General features: G+C 35.1%; 1 protein-coding gene across 8 annotated transcripts in view; it reads left to right on the forward strand.

The window, feature by feature from the left end:
• Window positions 1-23,763, forward strand: part of SCN3A (sodium voltage-gated channel alpha subunit 3) — an 80,409-nt gene that overhangs the window by 23,312 nt on the left and 33,334 nt on the right. For 4 of the 8 annotated variants that reach the window (XM_023745368.1, XM_023745373.1, XM_023745365.1 and 1 more), the window contains 7 exons: window positions 1,069-1,359; window positions 7,850-8,194; window positions 9,204-9,336; window positions 10,921-11,159; window positions 16,682-16,855; window positions 17,814-18,170; window positions 20,168-20,635. In XM_023745368.1, coding sequence (XP_023601136.1) covers window positions 1,069-1,359; window positions 7,850-8,194; window positions 9,204-9,336; window positions 10,921-11,159; window positions 16,682-16,855; window positions 17,814-18,170; window positions 20,168-20,635 — 2,007 coding nt within the window. Of the gene's footprint in view, window positions 1-1,068; window positions 1,360-7,849; window positions 8,249-9,203; window positions 9,337-10,920; window positions 11,160-16,681; window positions 16,856-17,813; window positions 18,171-20,167; window positions 20,636-23,763 lie in introns of all 8 variants that reach the window. The other 4 variants (XM_023745384.1, XM_023745394.1, XM_023745363.1 and 1 more) reach the window with 3 other exon arrangements.

Consider the following 23,763-nt stretch of genomic DNA (forward strand, 5'->3'; position numbering starts at 1 on the left):
ACAGCTGGGCATGCATGCGCGGTTGGCTATGGAGCCGTTTGAATTAATGCTGCGTTTTGACGCTGACCTGCTCATGCCAATTTCGTACTTCAGCATCTTGATTAGCGGCGGTGTTTCCCTAGTGAGTTTGCATTTTCCAAATGCTCGATATAGGTGTTTCATATCCCCCCCAGAAAAGAAAACATCCCCTTTTTTAACAAAAAAAAATATTCATATAAATAAAAATACAAAATGTTTGCCATACTTTATCTCAGAGCTGGCTGTGTTTCTTTAGCATGTACAGAAATTTGAAATACTTAACTATGTACTTAGTGCTAAAATATGGAAAAATATTGAGAAATTATCATAAACCCTTGAATGATAATTTTAGGTACTTATTGACTGATATGTTAGCATGTGTTATTATTCATTATAATAATTTATAACATTGAAGAATTTAAAATTAAAAGTGCTATGCAGTAAATTTAATCATGTTGATCTCTGGGATTAACATGACCCTAAAGATGTGAACTATAGTAATAAATGTAATTCAAATGAAGTAAGAGGGTAAACTAGCCAATACATTCCCACAACTTCTATCCAGAGGTAAACAGTAAACACTTTAAATGCTTTGAGCTCACACAAACACACAAATATTTTGTCCTAGATTTAGAAAGAAAAAGAATGCCACGAGTTGTTCATAATCACATGTTTCAGAAGAAACACGCTTATGAATGGAGTTGGAATAGTAACCAGACCAGCAATCATGAAAAGAAACATTTGCTTTTAAAATGTAGAAGATATTTTTTAAGAGAATAACTGTCTCCTGAAATGAAGCTAATCTCCACAGAGTTGGCACATCTTTTCAGGAGATGTGCCAAACAGGACTTTCCTTGCCCTAATGCATATTGCTTTATGGCATGTAAAACTGTGTCATTAGTAATGGAACTCTTGTAGTAAACGCACAATGAAATGACCAGAAGACATCATGTTCACATATAGTTAATAGACATAAGTGGCAACATTTGTACCACTGAACTGTTTTCAAAGTCATATGTTCTAACCAGTGCCTCGCTCTGTTTTAAACAGGCAGTTGCAGCAGCATCAGCTGCTTCAAGAGATTTTAGTGGAATAGGTGGCCTGGGAGAGCTCTTGGAAAGTTCCTCAGAAGCCTCAAAGTTAAGCTCCAAAAGTGTTAAGGACTGGAGGAACAGAAGGAAGAAGAGAAGACAGAGGGAGCATCTTGAAGGAAACAACAAAGGCGAGGGAGACAGGTTTCCCAAATCTGAATCTGAAGACAGTGTCAAGAGAAGAAGCTTCCTTTATTCCATGGATGGAAACCGCCTGACTAGTGACAAGAAATTCTACTCCCCTCATCAGGTATGGCTTTCTACCAAGTGCTCAATTTACTTTGTCATTGCTGTTGCTTGTTAATTGCTGTGTTTGTTTTATATATCTGATTTAAATGAAAGGCGGGTAACTAATATTTACTATAGTTATTTATATTTGTATTATAAATTACTTTTAAACAAGACTTTTATTAAACCACTAGTGGCCCAGTGCATGAATTCGTGCACATTGAAAGGAAATTAATTAGGAGTAATATTTTAATATTGGTATTCGCCCTTTCCCTATAATGATAGATCAAAACACATGCGTGAGATTGGCGCCAATGAGAGCTTTATATGTATTGTGCCTGCGTGAGTCAACGTAGCCTTTTATAGATATAGAATAAACTTGCCTAATTAGACCTGCTTTCTGATTTAGCTAAACTTTTTCCAGCCCAGTGAAGCATCCCAACTTCTCTTTCAGGTAATTGTCAGCAACACAGCAGTAAATATCAACACGAAGCAGATTATTATTATAGATCACGCAGGGAGAACAAAGGGTAAAATATTTAACTGCAGCAGTGTTTGACTATATTCTGCGCAGTGAGAAAACCTGAAGTTGTTTTCAAGGTCCACCATTTCTTACTTCTTTTCAATTGGATCAAGTTTCTAAACTTTCTAAATCTCTGTTTTCCGGTTAATGAAAAGAAAATAGGATTCTACTGGAATCTATTTACCTGCTCCAGGACTTCTGTGAGGATCAAATGAGATGAGGCATGAAAAACATTTGGTTACAGTGTGAAATGTTGGCCCCTAGCTATGAAGCAAGTCATGTTCCTGGGCTGAAGAAACTGTAAGGAGGCTAGTCGCTAGGGAGAGGAAGCTGGGCATTACTACGTGATGTCATTACCCAGTGCCCACAGCCACCATTTCTGGGCTGGGCTGGACTGTGGGCCACATTTTGCGCCATGGGGTCTTGGCAGCGTCAGCTGCGATTTGGTGGGCTGTCGCTCTGGGGTGGTGGCAGGGCCTGTGTCTTACTTGGGGGAAGCCGAGTGTTGTTTTGTGGGCACCAGGTCCACAGTGCCATTTCTCTATAAATGGCAAGTGCGCATCATGGCAGCTCCTGTGTTAAGCATCTGCCGCCTGGTGGTCAGTGTGCATCATAGTGACTGGTCAGACAGTGGGAGGGACACTTCACACATTAGCCTTTTGTATAGATTAACTTTTAACTTAAGGTAATCAGCTTTAAATGTTGCATTATTTTGAGACCATGTTTCTTCATCTGCTTTTTTTTTTTTTGAGGGGGGGTTGCTGTGGGAAATAAAACCTCTCTATCATACTTTTCAGGGAGATAGTTTTGCAATCCTTTGCTTACCTTTTCCTTTCTGAGACCTCAGATGAATTTATCTTCTTTACATCTGGGTTTCTGCCTTTATTATCTGTGGTTCTGATTGCAACATATGTTATGAATCTTGAAAAGAAATGTTTCTGGACTTGGCCTTTATCTTCTGACTAGAGGCCCAGTACATAAAAATTCATGCACTGGAGGGGGTGTCGCTCAGCCTGGCCTGCCCCCTCTCACAGACTGGGAGCCCTCAGGGGCGGGAGGCAATCCGGCGATCAGGGGAAGGCAATGCCCCCATCACACCTCTGTTGCTGCCACTGCCAGCAGTGCAAGCCTCAGCCAGCCCTGATTACCTGAGCCTTGGATGGCCCTGGGCAGCTGGGCGGCAGCCATCCAAGGCTTGCCTGTGCCTCGGGACGGCCCTGGGCGGCTGGGGGGCTGAGGGGACTGGGGGACTCCGAAGGCAGGTATGTGGCAAGGCTGGGCCCCGGCGGGGCTAAGGGAACTGGGCACCTCCATCTTGTGGCTGTGGGCTCCGCCATCTTTGAGGGTGGGACAGTCAATTAGCATATTTCCTCCTTATTGGCTGTGGGCACCACCATCTTTGAGGGCGGGGCATTCAATTAGCATATTCCCTCCTTATTGGCTGTGGGCGCCACTCTCTTTGTGACAGCATGAGGGTCAATTAGTATATTCCCTCTTTACAAGATAGGATAGGAGAACTGTACTGCTGTGAGTCTCCATTATCCTGATCTGGTGTCATGCTATAATTCATTTGAATGAAATTATGACCTAATTGCTCTTGAAGAGAACTAAATTGAAGATGTTCTATTTTTGTTCTTATTTAATGCCAACTAATCAATTCTTTAGCATATGTCAAGTCAGAGAGAAAAATCGTTTTAACTTTCTGTCTGTCAATAAGTTTTATCTGTTACATAATGAAAAGAGTAAATAGTTATGAAATTGGTGATTAAGTACTTATGACTCTGAACACTGGTTCCATTAAATGCTCATGTACAATGAATTATTAACTCTTCTAATCATATTAATCTGGGTCATAATTATACCCTAAAGGTAATATTTTGAGGAACACTCTACATAATTAAAATTAAGTTAGAGCAAAAAATATATATATATATATCAACTGAAGGCTATATGTCCTTCTTATAAAGAACAAACTTCTCATAAAACTTCTTTAAAAAGTGGAATAAGTACAAAATTCATTGTTTAGTTCTTGGTTGGGAGCAAAAGGCATATACAAGTTATCAATGGGTATTTAATTTATAATTTACATTTAATGTGTAAATAAAAATTAACTCTGTTAATAATTTATAGCTTGACTTTTCATATTCGGACGAAATAGTTATGTACACACAAAAAGTTATAAGATGAACACTGTTTCCTACAGATAATGCTGGTATCAAGAGATCCAACAACTATCTGGCATAATACAAATATAAAGTATGATAGTACATCAGTATAACACTTTTGAGTTTAACTTGAACCTCCATAGAACCAGATTCTTTTTTGGCTTAAACTATCATCTCTGATATAGTTTAGCATTATTAAGATGAGTAGAAGTTGTTAGGATTAGTAGTATTTGACACCACAGCTTAATGATTGATGTTACAAAGCCTATGTTCATATTTCAACTCCAAATTAGTTCTGTGACCATGGTCGAGTCACTTTTACTTTGTAAAATGGGGTGATAATGTCTACCTTAAACAGTTGTGTGGAATTAAACAATATAGAATACCTATGTGACAAATAGTAAAGCTCTTATTAAGTTAAAATAGGTAAAATGAATTCTAAATGAGAAACTAGAAATTTGAGTAGTTTCAATTACTCATAAATGTATATGCATAGTAGCAACATTTACATGAACATGTCTGTGTGTTTTTGAAAATCAGCATTTGTCCACCATTGTTTCATCATGGTGCTCAAATAAAAACTTGTGGATTAGTTCATTTGTCCAATCAACAAATATTTATTAATAACCTACTGTGTGGCAGAAACACTTCTAGATGCTGAAAATATCTCACTGAACAAAAGCAATACAATTCACTGACCTCAGGGAACTTTATATTAAAGGAGACAGACAATTAATAAGTTATAGACTGTGTTAGAAGGTGATAAGTGCTATAGGAATAAATAAAGTTGAAAAGGGGAATCAGGATCACTAACTGGAGATAAACATTTTAAATAGGGTTGGTCTGGAAAACCTCACTGTAAAAGAGACATTTAGCAAACATTTAGAGATGCCAAGCGAAGAAGCTACCTCACGGAAGAGCATCGTGGGCTCTTCCAGCAAGTGTAAGTCGGTCCCCGGCGCGGTGGTGTGCCCGGGATGCCCAACAGGCAGCTGGGAGGCCTGTGCTGAGGAGCCAAGGAGAGGCCTAGCAGAGGGAAATTAGCTGACAGCCAGAGTTAAATTCCCTGCATCGTCTTCCACCTTGACTTTTATAAAAACACTTGAGTCCAGCCCTGCATTGTGTTTTACAGACCTGATTTCTTCTATTCTCCCTTCCATTGTTGAAAATTAAGAAAAAGAGTTCAGATTTACCTTCTGGGCCCAAGGTAACATGAAACCCTGGGATGGACGTTGGGGCATGCCTGAGGCAAAGAAAGAGGATCTTTCGCTCCTAGAGCACAAAAGCTTGTTTTCCCTGGAGAAAGGCCTGGCGCAGCTGTGGGCATTCCCTGCACTCTGCTGCATCTTTGAGTGTGTTATTTTTGGTTCCTTTTCTCTGAATACTATTTTTGTCATCGCCTTTTTCAGTCTCCATTGCCTTGAAAGCTGTGCTCACACCATTATTATACTTTCTAAAGAGTGAATAGAAGTTTCAAATAAACTCAAAGATCTGGACCGCCTTTGAAAACACCCTGACATGAAAACATGCAAATTAAAGGCATGTACAGGATGCATTATGAATGTACCACATACTCCCAACCTTTGCATACAGAATTTCAGTTTCCCAAGATAGCCTCTGAACATGCGTATATTAAGATGATTACACTGACCCATCCTAGGGATTAATGTAAGAGTGTAGAGTGAGGCCCACCTGCACAGAACCACCTGGTGAATATTCAGATTCCAGAGTCCGACCCTCTCTCACTGAATCCAAATTCCAGAAGGCAAGGACCTAAAAATCCACACTAAAGTTTCAAAAACCAGTCTGGACATCACCAAGGTACTGATCATTTAAATTGAATCTGAGGAGATTTAAAACATTAACATTCTTTATAATGGGGGACTGAATTAATTTCTCCTTAATGTCTAATTTCTTGATCAGTTTGAAGAGTGGAAATCCGCCTAAGTGCTGTCCATAGTGAGTAGACAAACCTGCTGCACAAACGTGTGTCATGCAGGCACAGCCGCAGGTTGGACAAATAGGCAGTCGGTATTTCCTGTGGCGATCCTAACCAAATCCAAAGCAATGACACCTTTTTATTTTATTTATTTTAATATATTTTTATTTATTCAGAAAGGAAAGGAGAGGGAGAGAGAAATAGAAACATCAATGATGAGAGAGAACCATTGATTGGATGCCTCCTGCACTCCCACACTGGGGACTGAGCTCGCAACCCGGGCATGTGCCCTGACCAGGAATTGAACCGTGACCTCTTGGTTCAACAGTCGATGCTCAATCACTGATCTATGCCGGCCGGGCCAATGGCATCTTTTTAAATGCATAGGATCTTCTCAGAGCATCCCCGTTATAAAGGGCAACAAAGATTATCCTAGTGCTTTGTAGTCTGGGAAAAGTCATAAAAATAAAGCTATGAATGAGGCCTAAGAAAATCAGCATTACCTAATTAGGCAGAGGGACCAAAATAAATTTGATGGAGTTTGCCTTTCCAATGTTTTTCCCACTAAAATTTTGTTTGGTTTTACACTGAAGCTTGGGGAAAGAAAGGGAAGATCAGGGCATATTTATGCTGACATGTGACTTACGTATGCACATGTGTCTGTATGCACAAATACATTATTACCCTGGCTATGCAGAGAGATAGGAGAGGTCATGAGAGATGAACTGGGGGGTGGGGGGACAGGGGAGCAACAGGGAGTGTCACAGTCAGTGAGAAAGGGAGTAAACAAAGGTTCTGCAGACTGAATAAAGATGTCTTTGAAAACTGCCATCAAGGCTAGAATAAACGTAGAAGTATTCGGTGCTGTGAGTTTAAAATCTATCCAAAAAGTGAAAGAAGAGACTTCATGCTAAATCCTCATTTTCCTGTACCAGAAACTATTAACTTGATTTATTTGCGAACATGTGTAATGTTCAAAATGGTTTTGAATCACCCAGTTCCTTTTAATAAAATTAAAGTGAGATCAGAAGGATAAGCTGTGTTTTATATCACCCTCTTTAGCAAAGTCAAGTATATATATCTTGCTTTTTAAAGCACTTAGCGTTAAATGTTAAATAAGAAAATGATTTATAAAGCAGTTTAGGAATACTCTCTGTTGTCATTACTCTGATATATATTCTCTCAAATAGCGTGAATCATGATTAGCCATTTGGGAAACTGCTAGCAAATTTGGCAGTCAGTGTCATAGATTAACTTTATGACTTTTATTCCCAGGTGGATAGAGACAAACAGGTCCAGAAAAAGAATAATTTCCTGTCAGAATCCAAAAGAAGTGACTGAAGAGAAAATAGTTTTGTTTTTTAAACCATTATATCCGGAAGTAAAATATTTTCTACAAATATTTGAAATCTGAGCCAACAGTCTCACTTGAGCCATAACTTATTTTCCAAGTTGTATGTCCTTTCAGATCATAGTATTTGGCAGAGAAAGCAACCTACTACTTGTTTAACTACCACTCCCACCAAAACAAACAAAAAACCCACTTGTCCTCTTCAACATGAAGTTCCAGCCCTATAACATTGTGATTAAAAAATACACCTCACAGTACTAGATGAAGATTAAATGAAAACATTGTGGACTTAATAACTTGCAAATCAAGATTCTTAGTAAAGAAATGAACATTTTATACTTAAATTTGCATTGTGACCTATAATAAAAATATCAAAACATATGTGTTCTCTATAAATTTGATTACCTGTGTTTAAGAGCAAGACTATTCTACACCCAAAAGAAAATAGATTCTGCAATATTAGGACTCTTATTAAATAATTGTGTGTGTGCCCGCCCCCCGTCCCCATTCCTTTCTTCCCTGCTCTCTCCTCAGTCTCTGCTAAGTATCCGTGGCTCCCTGTTTTCCCCACGACGCAACAGCAAAACAAGTATTTTCAGCTTCAGAGGTCGGGCCAAGGATGTCGGTTCTGAAAATGACTTTGCTGATGATGAGCACAGTACATTTGAAGACAGCGAGAGCAGGAGAGACTCACTGTTTGTGCCCCACAGACATGGAGAGCGACGCAACAGTAACGTTAGTCAGGCCAGTATGTCATCCAGGATGGTGCCAGGGCTTCCAGCAAATGGGAAGATGCACAGCACTGTGGATTGCAATGGTGTGGTTTCCTTGGTGGGTGGACCATCAGCTTTAACCTCACCTACTGGACAACTGCCAGAGGTGATAATAGATAATAAGTTAGCTCCTACTGACATTATATACCAATTTGAAATAGTCAAGGCCTAGTAATGAAATAATACATTATTTTTAAGGACTGTCATTTTGGAAGCAGTCCTTAAATATTATGTATTATTCACTGAATGCAAAACAACAAACTTTTTAGAATCAATTGAATTGTATGGGACCATAGCTTTCAAATGCTTTAAGTTAAAAGAGCCCAGTTTTTAGAATCTGGGATGAAATAATATCTGCAAATTCAGTAGACCTGCCAACACAAAATAATGAGCACTTTAAAAACCAAATCATTATTATAGATATATGATCACCCAGAATTTTTCATATTCTGGAAATTTCATATATTTAAAATTAAATATTATAGTGAGCAATATAGATAATGGGCAGTTTTCACACAACTGTCAATATTACAGTGACTCAAATATTTTGATATCTATTAAAATGGCTCTAAAATGTTATTTCTTATAAAATGGCATATAGAAATAATTAAGAAAATCTCAGGAAAGCACACACATTTCATTGTACATCTGTGTTTGTGCATGAAAAAATTCGCCCATATATGTCAATATTGTCAATATATCCTCAAGTAAAATAACTTACCCTTGGGACTATATAATCCTATTATTTACTGGGAGGGAAGATTGATCTGATTATAAGTTATTGAAAAAAGCAGAAAAACAATTTGAATGTGAACAAGATGAAACAATATTTGACATTAGCATGCTTATGAAAATTTCCCTGAAAAATCCAGCAGGTTCTGCAATATAATTGCCCTATACAATTGCATTCTAACTGGTGAATTCTTGGTAAAGGCTATCACCTATGGTAATTTTTTAAAAAACTGTTTATAACTTAAGAACAAATTTAATATTTTATTACTTGAAAATTGTGATTTGGAAAAATTGCATGTAGCACGGTTTTCCAAAAAAATACTATGTGGTGTTGTATTAGTCATTGAAAAGGGTGGTTTGAGCCATCAGTATTTGGTTTGCAGGGCACCACCACTGAAACAGAAGTCAGAAAGAGAAGGCTAAGTTCTTACCAGATTTCGATGGAAATGCTAGAGGATTCCTCTGGAAGGCAGAGAGCCATGAGCATAGCCAGCATCCTGACCAACACAATGGAGGGTAAGAAGCAGGCCATGAGGCAGGCCGCTTTCTATGATCATATGCTTTGTGGAACCTAGGTCTTCTCTTTAATTTACCACAGTTAATTACCCAGGATCAGAACTATATATTAGACCTAAGTAGATGATATATGGAACATATTAGGTTCCCATTGGTTATAGAAACTAATATTGTTCTTATTTCTTTTTTACTTCGGTCCTTAACATCTCTGCAGAGTGACATTTCCCCACTTGATACTATATCAGTGATTATTTACCCTGATATTACATTATCCTTAAGCAATTAGAGTAAACGCTTCCCTTTTTAAGTGTTGGTATAAAGAAGCACAAAGAAACGTCTCTTTCAACCTTTAACCTGTTTTCCAGGCAAGGAGGTGGTAATGGGGTTCAGGGAAGCATATGAGTGAGTTGAACAAATCAAAACGTGTGCTCCACTTCAACAAGGCCCCTAAAGATCTCCCCCATCTTCCACGTTCCCAGAAACCATTACATCCTCACAAAGGAGAGCTGACACGATACTTACTAATTTTGACACAGGGGAATGGGCAGTAATTATTAATCCTTTATTCGTTCATTAAATGAGTCATCACTTCTTGAAGTTTAGAAGGGTATTTAATTAGCACTGCAGTGTATGTTGTTACATAAGTCATACCTAACATATGTTCTTTAGAAAGCATCAGTTACATTTTGTATCTTCTTCTATTAGTGTATTGGATATCTAAGCAGTCACATCATTATTTTTTAACAGGCTTCACCCATTAAAATTACTAGTAATTTTTTATATAGTAGGCTAAACTTCTGAAACATACAAAGAAATATGAATAACAGAAGTAGATTTGGGTTTCAATCTATACTAAAAATATATATATTATATTCTCATTGTGTGCAAGATCAGTGCTGTTGTGGAAACAGAGGAAAGAATAAGTCACATGTATTGATAAAGATCACATCTTTTTTTAAAAATATATTTTATTGATTTTTTTACTGAGAGGAAGGGAGAGGGATAGAAAGCCAGAAACATCGATGAAAGAGAAACATCAATCAGCTGCCTCCTGCACACTTCCCACTGATATGTGCCTGAAACCAAGGTACATGCCCTTGACTAGAATCAAACCCGGGACCCTTGAGTCCGCAGGCCGACGCTCTATCCACTGAGCCAAACCGGTCAGGGCAAGATCACATCTTTAAACAGTGTTTTTAAAAATGTACTTTCAAATTAAACAATAACTACTTGATACATTTAATATTCCTATAAAGCTGATACAAAAACTTGTTTTGATGAGAGAATATAGAAATTAATCAACTATTACCTAAGTTATTAGGTGATGAAGTTAATTTGAAGCAAAATATTAAATCAAAGTGTTTATTCTTTATATTTAATTAAAGGAGAAATAAAGTCTATTTCATGACATTTTTAATGAATATTTTATGAAAATATTTAATGGGATTGTCTTCTCAAGTTTGTTAAGCTGTTTTATCAACTTCTATTCCCCAAGTAGAAATGTCCATTTTAAAAATAATGTATAATCTAGAGCAACAATTCATTTTCAATGTTTTTACTAACTCTTCTTTATTCTTCTTCTAGAACTTGAAGAATCTAGGCAGAAATGTCCACCCTGCTGGTATAGATTTGCCAATGTGTTCTTGATCTGGGACTGCTGTGATGCATGGTTAAAAGTGAAGCATCTTGTGAATTTAATTGTGATGGACCCATTTGTTGATCTTGCCATCACTATTTGCATTGTCTTAAACACCCTCTTTATGGCCATGGAGCACTATCCAATGACTGGTCAATTCAGTAGTGTGTTGACTATAGGAAACCTGGTAAGTTTATTTGAAGTTTACTTAATTCCTTGGGCAGGAGTGGGGGATATAGACCAAAAAAAGATATCCATCTGTGCTGCATTGAAACAAAAAAATATAGTCTTTTTTTTCCGCAGAAAAAAATAATCTAAGGAAATATTATAAAGAATCTCAGTGATAAGGTCTAAAATTCAACTACTTTGACTGCTGATTGTTTAGATCAACGTCAGTCTGATGGATAATGGTCTCACCAGTTGTAAACTTGTTAAAATTTTTACTGTCATTCTTGCTGGAGATAGCGGTCTAGCAAAACCATCAGATCTAAATCTAGCTCCATAAGCATGAATTTTAGCACACATAGCCTCTTAAGAAATCATGTCCAATTAAAGGAACACACAGGTTAATTTCTGTACAATACAGGGCATAGTTATTTCAAATGAATTACCTAAAACAGCAATTTTCAACCCTTTTCATCTCATGATACACAAACTAATTACAAAAATTCTGTGGCACACCAAAAAAAATATTTTTGACGATCTGACAAAAAAATAAGTATAATTTTGATTCATTCACACCGATGGCTATTGTTGAGTTGGCTCCTGATATTTTTTAATTTGGCAATCTTAGGGAAAAGGGGTAGTATCCTGACTAAATAGTCAGGTATTGCATGTTTACAAAATGCTTGCCACACACCAGTGTGCCTCTGGCAGCACACCAGCTGAAAATTGTTGATCTAATGAAATGTTTCAGTAGTATTCACACAGAGAAGAAATAGTTGGCAAAATGCATTCGTAATTTAGCCAGTTTTGGTTCAAATTACTAGAGCAGCCACCTATGTATGTGTGTTGACATGTACGTTTCCTCCTAAATTATATAAAGAAATTGGAATGAATAAACAAGTAAGAAAAGTATTTTATTTAGTTTGTTAATCAAGATCTTCCTTTTGGCACAAAACAGAAAAAAAAACCCTCAAACTAGCTTAAAGTGGGAAGGGGATGACTTGTGGAATGGAAAGGAAAGATAGACTACCAAACCACAGAAAGGGTAATTTTGTAGTTGGGCTCCAAGAAATTGCTTTAACCAAGGGCTTTGATGTAGCCCAAATAATCATTGCGTCTTTTGTCTCTAGTTCAGGAAATATGCTTATCCATAGATCACTGGTTTTACCTCTTGTAACCTCTGCACTGAAAAAGGACTGGCTCTCTTTTCAGTTTCAGTTCAAATACTCTCGTGACAGGGGAACTCTTTGGCATAGCATGGATTAGATGCTCACTTCTGGTTTAATCAGTCTGGCAGAGGGTGGAGCCATATGAAAACATGGCAGACTAATATAATCATACACGTGGAGGAGCAATCTCTAACAGAAGGTAGAAAATACTGGGCAGACAGTTGCATAAAATTGCATAAACATCTATTCCCCCAAAATGGTTTCAATTTCACTGCCTTATTTGTTTCAATAGACCCCCACCAGATTCTTGAGCAATTCTCCATCTTTGGCACCTGTAATATTGATTTTTTTTTTCTGATTGTTCTTTGATTTTTCTAATCAGTCCAACCCTACTTCTTTGTTTATGCTTATTACAGCTATGTCTTTCACTCAAGATTTTTATGTACTCAATAACTCTAGTAATTATTTACTCTTGTGATATAAGCTGTGTTCAAGTAAGTGCTATATTTCCAACTGCTACAGACCATTGGTCAAGGACAACTTTAAATATAATAGATGACAGCTGAAAAATAATCTTTCTCTCAGTTTATTGAGAGTCCTAACAATATCACTTCACTTTTGTGTTACCTCTAGTAGTGGCCAACCTCAAAGATAGGAATCTTATAGCCATTCTAACTTCCTTTCCCCTATTTCTTAGTTGAAATGAAGACCCATTACTTCTTCATTCAAGGTATGTCTTTTTTAATCCTATAACTATTATCAAAATAACATTTTTAGTACTCAGTACTCAAGTGCTATTACCTTGCTAAAGTATCTATTATCTGTAGTTGTGGGCCAACACTCTTTTCTGGTTTTAAGGCTCCCCCAATCCCATCTGAGCCCATCCTTCCTATACCATCTTGTTCTGCAGTGTTTCCTGATCAATCACCATCAGTCCCATCAGTATAGCCTTACCACTCTACCACACAAACACCACACACATTTTTATATAGTGACATAGAGGAAAATACCTCACTGCTGTCTACCTTCACATTTAGAGTATTCTGACTCAAATTACCTCATCTTAATTCTGCATATTTTTAATGTTCAATTCCAGTCTTATCTCCTCTAATGATACTCAGTGCAATTAAACACTCTTTTCTTAACTCCAAATGCATTTGCAAATAAAACATGGTTGAATATTAAACACTTTCTTGCTGTATCATAATTCTTGATTTTCAAACCTATTATAAATTAGCTCAATGGCTAAAGTCATGCTCCACTTTTCTTTTGTATCTCCAACAGTGTTTACATGATTGTTGCTCAATGAACAACCAACTCATTGTTTCCTATCCAAAAGGGCTGATTCAGGGAGCAAGTTTTTGTGGAATAATGTGGGCTTTACAGTCTGGTGGAACTGGGTTTGACCTCATTGCCAGTGCTTACTAATAATGTAGCATCTGGACACGTATGATAAAACATCTGAGTCTCTGTTTTCTGTTTTTGAAACGGATATAATACCCTTCTTCCAGAGCTGTTGTGAAGGTCAAGTGAGGTACTGTGAAAACATTTAGCACTAGGTCTGGCATCTAGCATGTGCTCAATAGACAATTTCCTTCCTCTAATATCTGCCATTAACCTTTCTTTGAAATACGGATGGAAATTAGCTCTTGTATTTTCCCCAGGATATCGGGATGTTAGGGAAGTTGAACAAATGAAGGAAGAAATTTGTCAGAGTGAGGCAGGAAGTTGAGATTTTATAGAATTCCAATGTTGAAGCAATTGAATATGGAAGCACATGATAAGAGAGGCTTTATGATAGTATTAGCAAATGGAAAGGCACGAGACTAAAGCACCAAATCTGAGTCCAAGTCCAAGTGGTCATGCTAAGTATCTGGGAGTTCCTGAAAAAGTTGCGTAGATCTTTGGGCCTATTTTTCTCATGAGTACAATGTTTTGACTAGATAACTGTTCATGCCCCAATTAGTTCTAAATTCTATGACTTTAGGAGTAGCAATGAGGATAATGAGGCAGGGAAGTGAGGTAGAAGACTGATGGCTGGTAAAACCATTGATAAACTGATGTTAATGATGGGGAAACAAGGCTCATCAAGATGGAGAGTGTGGATGACAGGAAACAGACTTGAATTAACTATTCAAGAACAGGGGAATGTGTAAACTGGCAGTTTCTTCTGGTTGATAGTTCCTTATTAATAACATAATATTCATAAAGAATTTTATAGTTTAATTCCTCATATATCTTATTTTATTCCAAGAATTTTATACTAAATGTTTATATATGAAAACTACTATGTATTTCACACACATATGTAATATAAATATATATTTAATATGTAAGTAGATAAATAAAATATTCCTTATATCATTGGTGCTTAGCTGGCTTTTGACGACATTATATACCTTGGATGGTTGCATTTCACATTTTGTGGGGTTTATAGTTTGCTCATTAAAATAAATTTAGAATTTCTATGGACTAGTTTATTACTATTCAAATGACTGCACAGTGCCTTTTAAATAACAGCATAGAAGTTTGGGTTGAATTGGTTAACACAAGAATGTCTCATAAAATAATTGTACAACTTTCAGTCTTTACTTAGAAAGTATTTTCATCCTATTTCTGGGGCATATAAAAATTATATCACTTCTCTGTTGGTTGGGTTGATTAAATTTGAGTATCAAGAGACCTCAAACTTCTATTGAGTTTCTCTAAGATGTTCTATTTTGGTTTTGGTTTTTATTGTGTTTTGATCATTACTCCAAGAAATCCTCCAATCATTCATAGTAGGTTAGACAACCTCTTCCTCACACAAACATTTCCAACTAACTTGTAACTATTTTTTTCCAGGGGATGTAGACAAAGTTTTGTAGTTCCTAACATTTCCAACTAACTTGTAACTATTTTCCCATGGAATATAGGCAAAGATTTGTAGTTCCTAAAGATTTGTGATTACTTTTCTTGCTATAACTCTCGTTGTAACCAGTGATTAAGGGCCTATGAGATATCCGTATTCTGCTAAACCCGGAAGGGAACTCAGATCATGGTACCTGCTCTAAGGATATTATAGGTTGTTTGAAAATATAAAAGCCTAAAGAAACACAATTAGCTAAAAAGATCACCTTATGATTTTCTGTAGGTAGAGATATTTGTAGTTCATTTACCTGGATAGCTTCTAACTCTTTCCTGGGTAGTTCAATATATTTCTATTAGTAAGCTGCCTATTTCAAATAGTAGCTGCTTCTGAAGCTTTACATAAGAAATGCTATATGTATAAATCAGAACTTATTTTAGATTCACCAGGGGGAAAATAATCATGGTGAGTCATTCCATAAAATGAAAAAATAATCACATTTCAATGTACACTTCACAATGTATCTGAATTTTCATGTACCAAGCTTGCTTGAAATACATTTGAGTGAATAAATGATGAAATGGAGATTTTTTTTTCTGGATGGGTATTTCCTTTAGGTCATACTGTGACTGGGAAAATGAGATATTTGCTCCACTGACATATTAGTAAGAGTAGATAAAGATTTTTAATTAATATGATGTTTTAGGATATAATTTTAGAAAATAATTAATATGATGTTTTAGGAAATAATTATGACTGTTATTTTGACAGAGTTTCTCCAAGGTAAAGGCTGACTTACCTTGGTAAAGAGTAAGTTTTATTTTGAAGTCCTAAAATACAGCTTTTACTTATAGTTGTTTAAGAGAATTGCCTTAAAAGGTTTCTTATTTTGCAAGAGTAATTTCATAACTTTTTGTGTCCTTGGGCCTCTTTGACTATGGTTTTGAGTTAAGTTTGTTTTGTTGTTGTTTTTTTCTATTGTCAAATAGACATCATGCAACCACTCAGATAATTTATTAATCTTAATTCTGGATGTGTGCATACTGAGGATGTTCTCCTACTGCTTTAATGAAATCTGCAGTTCCTTGTTCTATGAATCATTAACCTCAATTCTGAGGCATGCACCCAGAGATCATTATTATAAAACATTTGTGGCACACTCTTTCAGGAATTTTTATAAAATCATAGAAATAAGACATTGTCTCTTAAAAAACAAAAATCATGAACAAATTACTGTTTTTACTAAATTTAAAATATTTATGTGTAACTTCCAATAACATATAGATTTTTTCTTAATGTAAAAATACTAAAAAAAATTGTGATTATAGAAGCATAGTGTACTAAAAATAGCGACAACTCCATAGCTGTTATTTAGTATCAAATTTAAAATGTGAACGATGAAATGTTTTAAAATCAGCATTTTCCTGAAAATCTATCAGATTTGTTAAATAAAACAAATCTGCTTAAAATACTCCCCTGAAATAAAATGCTAAGCTTGTATCAAGTTGTCACATTTCTTTACTGTAGGTCTTCACTGGGATCTTCACAGCAGAAATGGTTCTCAAGATCATTGCCATGGATCCCTATTACTATTTCCAGGAGGGCTGGAATATCTTTGATGGCATTATTGTCAGTCTCAGTTTGATGGAGCTTGGCCTGTCCAATGTGGAGGGATTGTCTGTACTGAGATCATTCAGACTGGTATCTGCACATAGACTGTTCATATTTTCTTTTTCATTAACAGAACATTTCTTCTGAAAGTGAATCAAAATGTATTTATAAAATATTTACTTTGAATTTTAAATTTATACCAGTATGTGTGGTAGTCTATGAAAATATATAAATGTTCTCTTTAAAATTAAGTGTGACTGTTTTCTAAGAATGATAAAAATGGTTGAAACACTTCATAATGATTAACTATGTAGGCACATTTAAAAACACTTATGTGCTTCTAAAATTATGTTTTAAATTCCTTAACTTGTTTTTGCTTTAAAGTCTATACATAAATGCAAATAAAAACTTTAGGTCCCAATTAATCTTTGCTTTTTATATTAGTGGGAGCTACATTAAAGGTACATGTAGGAAAATATTTGATAGCATCAGCACTTTAAACAATAGTAAAGCAAACTTTCTGAGGTCAGCTAACGTTTTTTTTGAAAAATATGTAAAATTTTGTTGGAAATTAAGTAAAACGTGTATTTTTTCAAGTGGAAAGAGAGCTTTCTATAAGTTTTTTTTATCAAAGTAGTTTATTTTACTTTTATTTTATAAATGTGCAGTAAGATATGTATTTCTTTTTACTCTCAGAAATATAGTATGAGGATGACATTAATTTGCTAAATTCATGTCTCTAATCAAAATATTAATTTGTTTTCATAGATGTATCTGTTGATGAATCAGAAATGTTTTATTTATCACATCTGAAATATTATATCTTTTTTTACTTTTGCATTTAAATAATATTATGATTTGATTTGCAATTCCAATATTATTAACACCTTTTTCTGGATTTGAATTTGTTTCGTATGTTTTGAGATTTTTATATCCAAATTTGTATCCCACAGAGTTGGTCTACAATATAGTACACTAATTAAATTATGTTTAACTTCAAAAACTATATTGTGATTACTGCTAAGAGTAGCTTTTCACTTGATTGCAGCTTCGAGTTTTCAAGTTGGCAAAATCCTGGCCCACCCTGAACATGCTCATTAAGATCATCGGCAATTCAGTGGGGGCTCTGGGTAACCTCACCTTGGTGTTGGCCATCATCGTCTTCATTTTTGCCGTGGTCGGCATGCAGCTCTTTGGTAAGAGCTACAAAGAATGTGTCTGCAAGATCTCCAGTGACTGTCAACTTCCACGCTGGCACATGAATGACTTCTTCCACTCCTTCCTGATTGTGTTCCGCGTGCTGTGTGGAGAGTGGATAGAGACCATGTGGGACTGCATGGAGGTCGCTGGCCAAACCATGTGCCTTATTGTTTTCATGTTGGTCATGGTCATTGGAAACCTCGTGGTACGTATACATTGCAAATATTCATAATAAGAACAGACCAGCTGGCGTGACTCAGTGGTTGAGCATCAACCTATGAACCAGGAGATCATGGTTCGATTCCCAGTCAGGGCACATACTTGGGTTGCAGGCTCAAACCCCAGTGTGGAGCATGCAGGAGGCAGCCAATCACTGATTCTTTTCTCATCATTGATGTTTCTATCTCTCTCTCCTTCACCCTTCCTCTCTGAAATCAATAAAAATATATTATTTTTAAAAAAGAACAAGATCAGACAGTTCCTAGGAAGGTAGGCTGACACAATAGATATATCTTTGGTTTTTCATCAATGACTTAGACTCAGATCCCAGTGCTGACACTCTAAGCATGGGCCAGTTACTTAAATTCTCAAGTTTCCAAACCATGAAACTGGAATAACAAAACTGAAATATTGTGTTTGCTATGATGATGAGATCTATCTGAAGTTTTTTTGGGGGGGAAATATTAGTGTTTTTCTTCAAATAAATGTTTTTATAATCAAGATTAACTTTATCATAATATTTTATAACCTGAATTATTTTTATCCTAATATTATTTTGATAAAATAATAATCTCCAATATATCTTAAAATACAACTATCTACTCTATATTGAAATCGCTCTTTATAAGTTCAGAGTTCATATTGTTCACTTACTCAAGGGCATAAGTTACACAGTACCAAATTTTGAAGACAAATTTCAATGAAATAGAGCATTATACTAGTATTTTAGCTATGTATTGTAATTATCCAAATGGCTTGGAAGGAACTAAATATATTCTTCCCTGTATATGCTTTCTAAAAGGAAAATAAATTATTACAGTTTAAGTTACTCATACGAATGGACATTGACTAGATGTAAAAGACCTAATTTCGGCTCTGGCTTAAAAGTACGGATGTAAAAACACAATTTGTATATTTAGTTTTAATGGTTAAATTTCTCAATCACGTGTAGACAAAACATTTCTTTATACTATAATACTGGACTGTGCCTTTGAGAGGTACATTTCAAATGAGAATGCTTAAAATAATGTTGTGGAATATCTTTGAATAAGCAATTTTTTTCAGAATAATAAATTAAGAAGTTCTATATTCTGAACAAAATTTGATAAAGAAATAAGGAAACAAACTGGGATTTTTTATTTTCATGTGTTTTCCTACCATGTAACATTTTTTTTTAACTCAGTAACTCCATTTCAGGCTAAAAATATTCCTATAAATAAATTTCCTTTTGCATCAGCTATAATTAATTATTCTGTATTAGTCATATTTTATCTGATAATTAGATAATTTTCCCCATGTATCCCAGAGATACTCTCAGAGATAAGATTTCCTCATATTTTCTGTACAAAAAGAGGAAAGAGAAAAGTAATTTATGGGTCTAGCCTATGCCTTGGGATAATTTTAGATTTTTCTCCATCTGTTGAACTATTTGGACACAAATTTCAAAGCATATTTATGGGAAATGTATTATATAATTTGCATTTAGAAATTTCTGCTGTTATAAAAGTTTGTGGCTATTGGACAAAGGAATGTACATTTCAAGCATATTGTTTTAACATATTGCTAGGTTTTAAATAAATAAATTCATTATTTAAACACAAAACTAGACATTCCCTATACAAACTGATAACATGAAGTAAAAATGACTAAGATGAAAATATCTACTTTTTTCTCATTGAGCTAAAACATAAAAATGGGATTTATCTTTCATTGGCAACTCTGAGTAGACACAATTTAAATCTTAGAAGCTCTGCTTCCCCATTGTCCTCAGTAGGAAATAGATGGAGCTTGTTTTCCCATTCTGCCCTTACAGCAGATAGATGTCAGGTTCTTTTAAGTAGAATTAAGACATGGTGTCTGAAATACAGTAAGCAATGTAGAAGCATTTGATGAATTAATTTTAGCAAAGATCTATGAGTGTCTTATTTAAGTTATTATAATAATGCATATTTCAATATTAATGTAACAATTTTTTTCTTTTAGGTTCTGAACCTCTTTCTGGCCTTATTGTTGAGTTCATTTAGCTCTGAAAACCTTGCTGCTACTGATGATGATAACGAAATGAACAATCTCCAGATTGCAGTAGGAAGGATGCAAAAGGGAATTGATTATGTGAAAAGTAAGATACGGGACTGTTTCCGAATAACCTTTTTTAGAAAACCAAAAGTCCTAGAAATCCAGGAAGGCAACAAAATAGACAGCTGCATGTCCAATAATACTGGAATTGAAATAAGCAAAGAGCTTAATTATCTAAAAGATGGGAATGGAACCACCAGTGGTGTAGGTACTGGAAGCAGTGTTGAAAAATATGTAATCGATGAAAATGATATGTCCTTCATCAACAACCCCAGCCTCACTGTGACAGTGCCAATTGCTGTTGGAGAGTCTGACTTTGAAAACTTAAATACTGAAGAGTTCAGCAGTGAGTCTGAACTAGAAGAAAGCAAAGAGGTAAGAATGCTTTTAAACTTTGTGTTGTATTTCTTTGAATAACCAGGCAATATGATTACTTAGTATTCTTATGTGTTTATGTTATTTAAAAGTATATTGGACATTATCTATCGTAGTATTCAAAAAGTATAAATATTCTTTATTGGGAAATTCAATCATAGGAATTCCAACTTTCCATAGGACATGTTCATTTTGAATAATTAATATTCATTTTCCTGATAGTTTGAAAGTCTAATTTAAAAATATGGCCTTCCAAAAAAGAGATGTTAACTAATACTTTCTATTCTGTACTAATTATGCTCTTTAGAAAAATCAAGGAACCATATTTTATTGATCACTGTGAAAGTATCATCTCCTTACTTTCTATAATATATTAGGGTTTGCTACAGTTTGGTTTAATGTGAAAGTTTATGTAGTTTTTGTTCACCTCTGAAAGTTTTATTGCCTATGATACTGTGTTATTCATTTATGAAAGAGTTGTACATATTAGAAAACTACAAATAGCACTGATTATATTTTGCCCAGTCAGTGATGAGCAAATCTTCCAGATGAACTTGAAAATACTAAGAACTACTTACAAAAGCTCTACTTGAAGATTACAGTTAAATTATAGATTCAAAAGCTACTTTTACTGTCATAGCACTAGTTATTTAAAAGAAAAGAAAGAAGGGAATTTTTCCCACTTTATGATAAGAATTCAAAGGATACCATATTAGTAGCTTAATGGTATTAACTCTGCAATATTGTGTTGTGGAGAACAGTATTAAAATTTTTACTATTACTTATTTGTGAACTTCTAATATGCCAGTAAGAAATAAGTCTAGCATGGAGTTATAAAAGAAAGTTTTAGTTTGAGGGCATAATATTGACACCCTAGGAATCAGACTAGTGTTGTCTGATTTTGTGAGCATATTTTATAACTTTCTTTTTTAAATAACAGTAGCAACAGAATTTCTATAAGTAATAAGTAGTTGACAATATTACAAGTGATAGCTTTTTGATCTTTTTTAGGCATTTCATAACTGCTGATATATAATAGTAAGTTTGAAAATATTTTGGAAAAAGTAAAAATAGACATTAAATGATGCATAAGATTTTTTTCTCTGAATTCCACCCAAAGTCTACTTAGTGAATTCAATCCTAATCTATATGTTGCTCATTCTAGTAAAATAAGAAGTTGATTCTAATTTTCCATCTGTTATTGATTTATTTAAGAGGAGACACCAATGCCGAAACCGGTTTGGCTCAGTGGTTAGAGCGTCGGCCTGCGGACTGAAAGGTCCCAGGTTCGATTCCGGTCAAGGGCATATACGTTGGTTGCGGGCACACCCCCAGTAGGAGATGTGCAGGAGGCAGCTGATCGATGTTTCTCTCTCATCGATGTTTCTAACTCTCTATCTCTCTCCCTTCCTCTCTGTAAAAAATCAATAAAATATATTTAAAAAAAAAAAAGAGGAGACACCAATTAATTAACAAACATTTATTGAATACTTTGATCAACTTAGCATTCTGCTGGATACCAAGAGTAAGAAAGAATTAAAAGAGCGCTCCATAACATAACCCCCTTCAGGGAAACCTCAACATCTTTGAGGAAGCTAACACTAACTCACAAAGTAATTAAAGACATTAAAAAGATTAATCCTATAGCATTGAATAGAAGGGTCTGGGTATTGAGAACAGCAAGAACATAGTAAGTTGCTAAATGGAAGAGATAAAATTAAAACAGACCTCAAAGTCTGGGTCAAATATACAAAGAGAAAGCAAAAAAGCAAAAACCTACTAAACTAAAGACAGAATTGAGAGTGAGCTTAATATTAAGGTGAGACAGTGAAACAATCACCATAGATAAAGAAGTGGTTGAGAAGATAGTGGAAAATATTTTGAATGAGTTAGTTTCAGATTGCTCAGTCTTTGAAGTAAGTTGATGAGTTTGGAATTGGCTGCATAGTCAATAAGAAGCTGTCTATATTGAAGCAGGGGAAAACCAAGAGAAAAATGATGTTTTAGGAAATTTTATTTTGTATCAATGAGTTGAACAGTTTAGAGTGAGGGATAAGTGGGGTTGTGGTGGGGAATGTAGTAGCAATCATTTGATAGCAATGAGGTGAGGAAATTCTGGAGTAGGGGAGTAAGTGTGAGGGTTTGATAAACCCAATAAAAAATCTGGGAAATCAGAAAAATGATAATGCCAATGTCTAAAAATCTTTGTAGAAAAGATCACCAGGCTTATATGGGAAGAGAAGGAATTTCATTATGATATGCTGAAGTAGAAGTGACAATGTTTGGAACCAGAGACTGGGTGAAAGATCAGGGTTTAAAAATAGCTTCAAAAATGCAGATTCATAATTATCTGATCCCTTGAAATTACAGGAGCTTACCAAAGAGGTAAGTACACAGAAAAAATGAGGGAAGACAAGGGACAAGACTAGGTTGGCTTCAAAAAGAGCTAGAAAAGCCAAAGAGCTGGAGAAATGTTTGCTACATTAATGTCACAGGTTTCATCATCTTGGCATCATGAAAACTAAATATCTTGAAACAGTTGCTTTCCATAATACTTCAAAAAACTCTGTAATGTCTGTAGATATCGCAAATGATTGCTTTGTAGACTACTACCTCACTGCCATGTCTTTTTAGTGGCTAAAAAAATCATAAACTTGGAATAATGGGATACAATGTCTTCATTATCAAGTCCTAGAAAACAGTTTGTTATCGGAACAAAAATTCCTTTATTGGGTGACTTTTTCAATAAGCATTCTCTCTTCTTTCAAGCTAATTTTGGATACATGAAATCTAATTACAGAATGTAATGAAATTGTTTAAAGTGTACAGAAAATAAGGTGGGAAAATGAATCAAAGTAAATATACAATTAAATACTTTTACAAAGTTAGGATAAAATGGCAAAGTATTTTGTGCAGTAAAATTAAATTCAACAGTAAATTTTATGTCAATGATTTTTAAAACTAGAACCAAAAAAATCCCTGAAAAGGTAACAGGGCAATCAATTTTCATATATGCTCACACAAAAATTAAAAGTACACTTTTTTTAAAGCAAAAATCAGCATGTTCTAACATTATAGAGAAGATTTAAATAAATTTCAGCAAAGTTCAGTTTTGATTTTCTGAAAAC

Source organism: Myotis lucifugus, unplaced genomic scaffold (assembly GCF_000147115.1).
Source record: "Myotis lucifugus unplaced genomic scaffold, Myoluc2.0 scaffold_5, whole genome shotgun sequence".
Lineage (NCBI taxonomy): Eukaryota > Metazoa > Chordata > Mammalia > Chiroptera > Vespertilionidae > Myotis > Myotis lucifugus.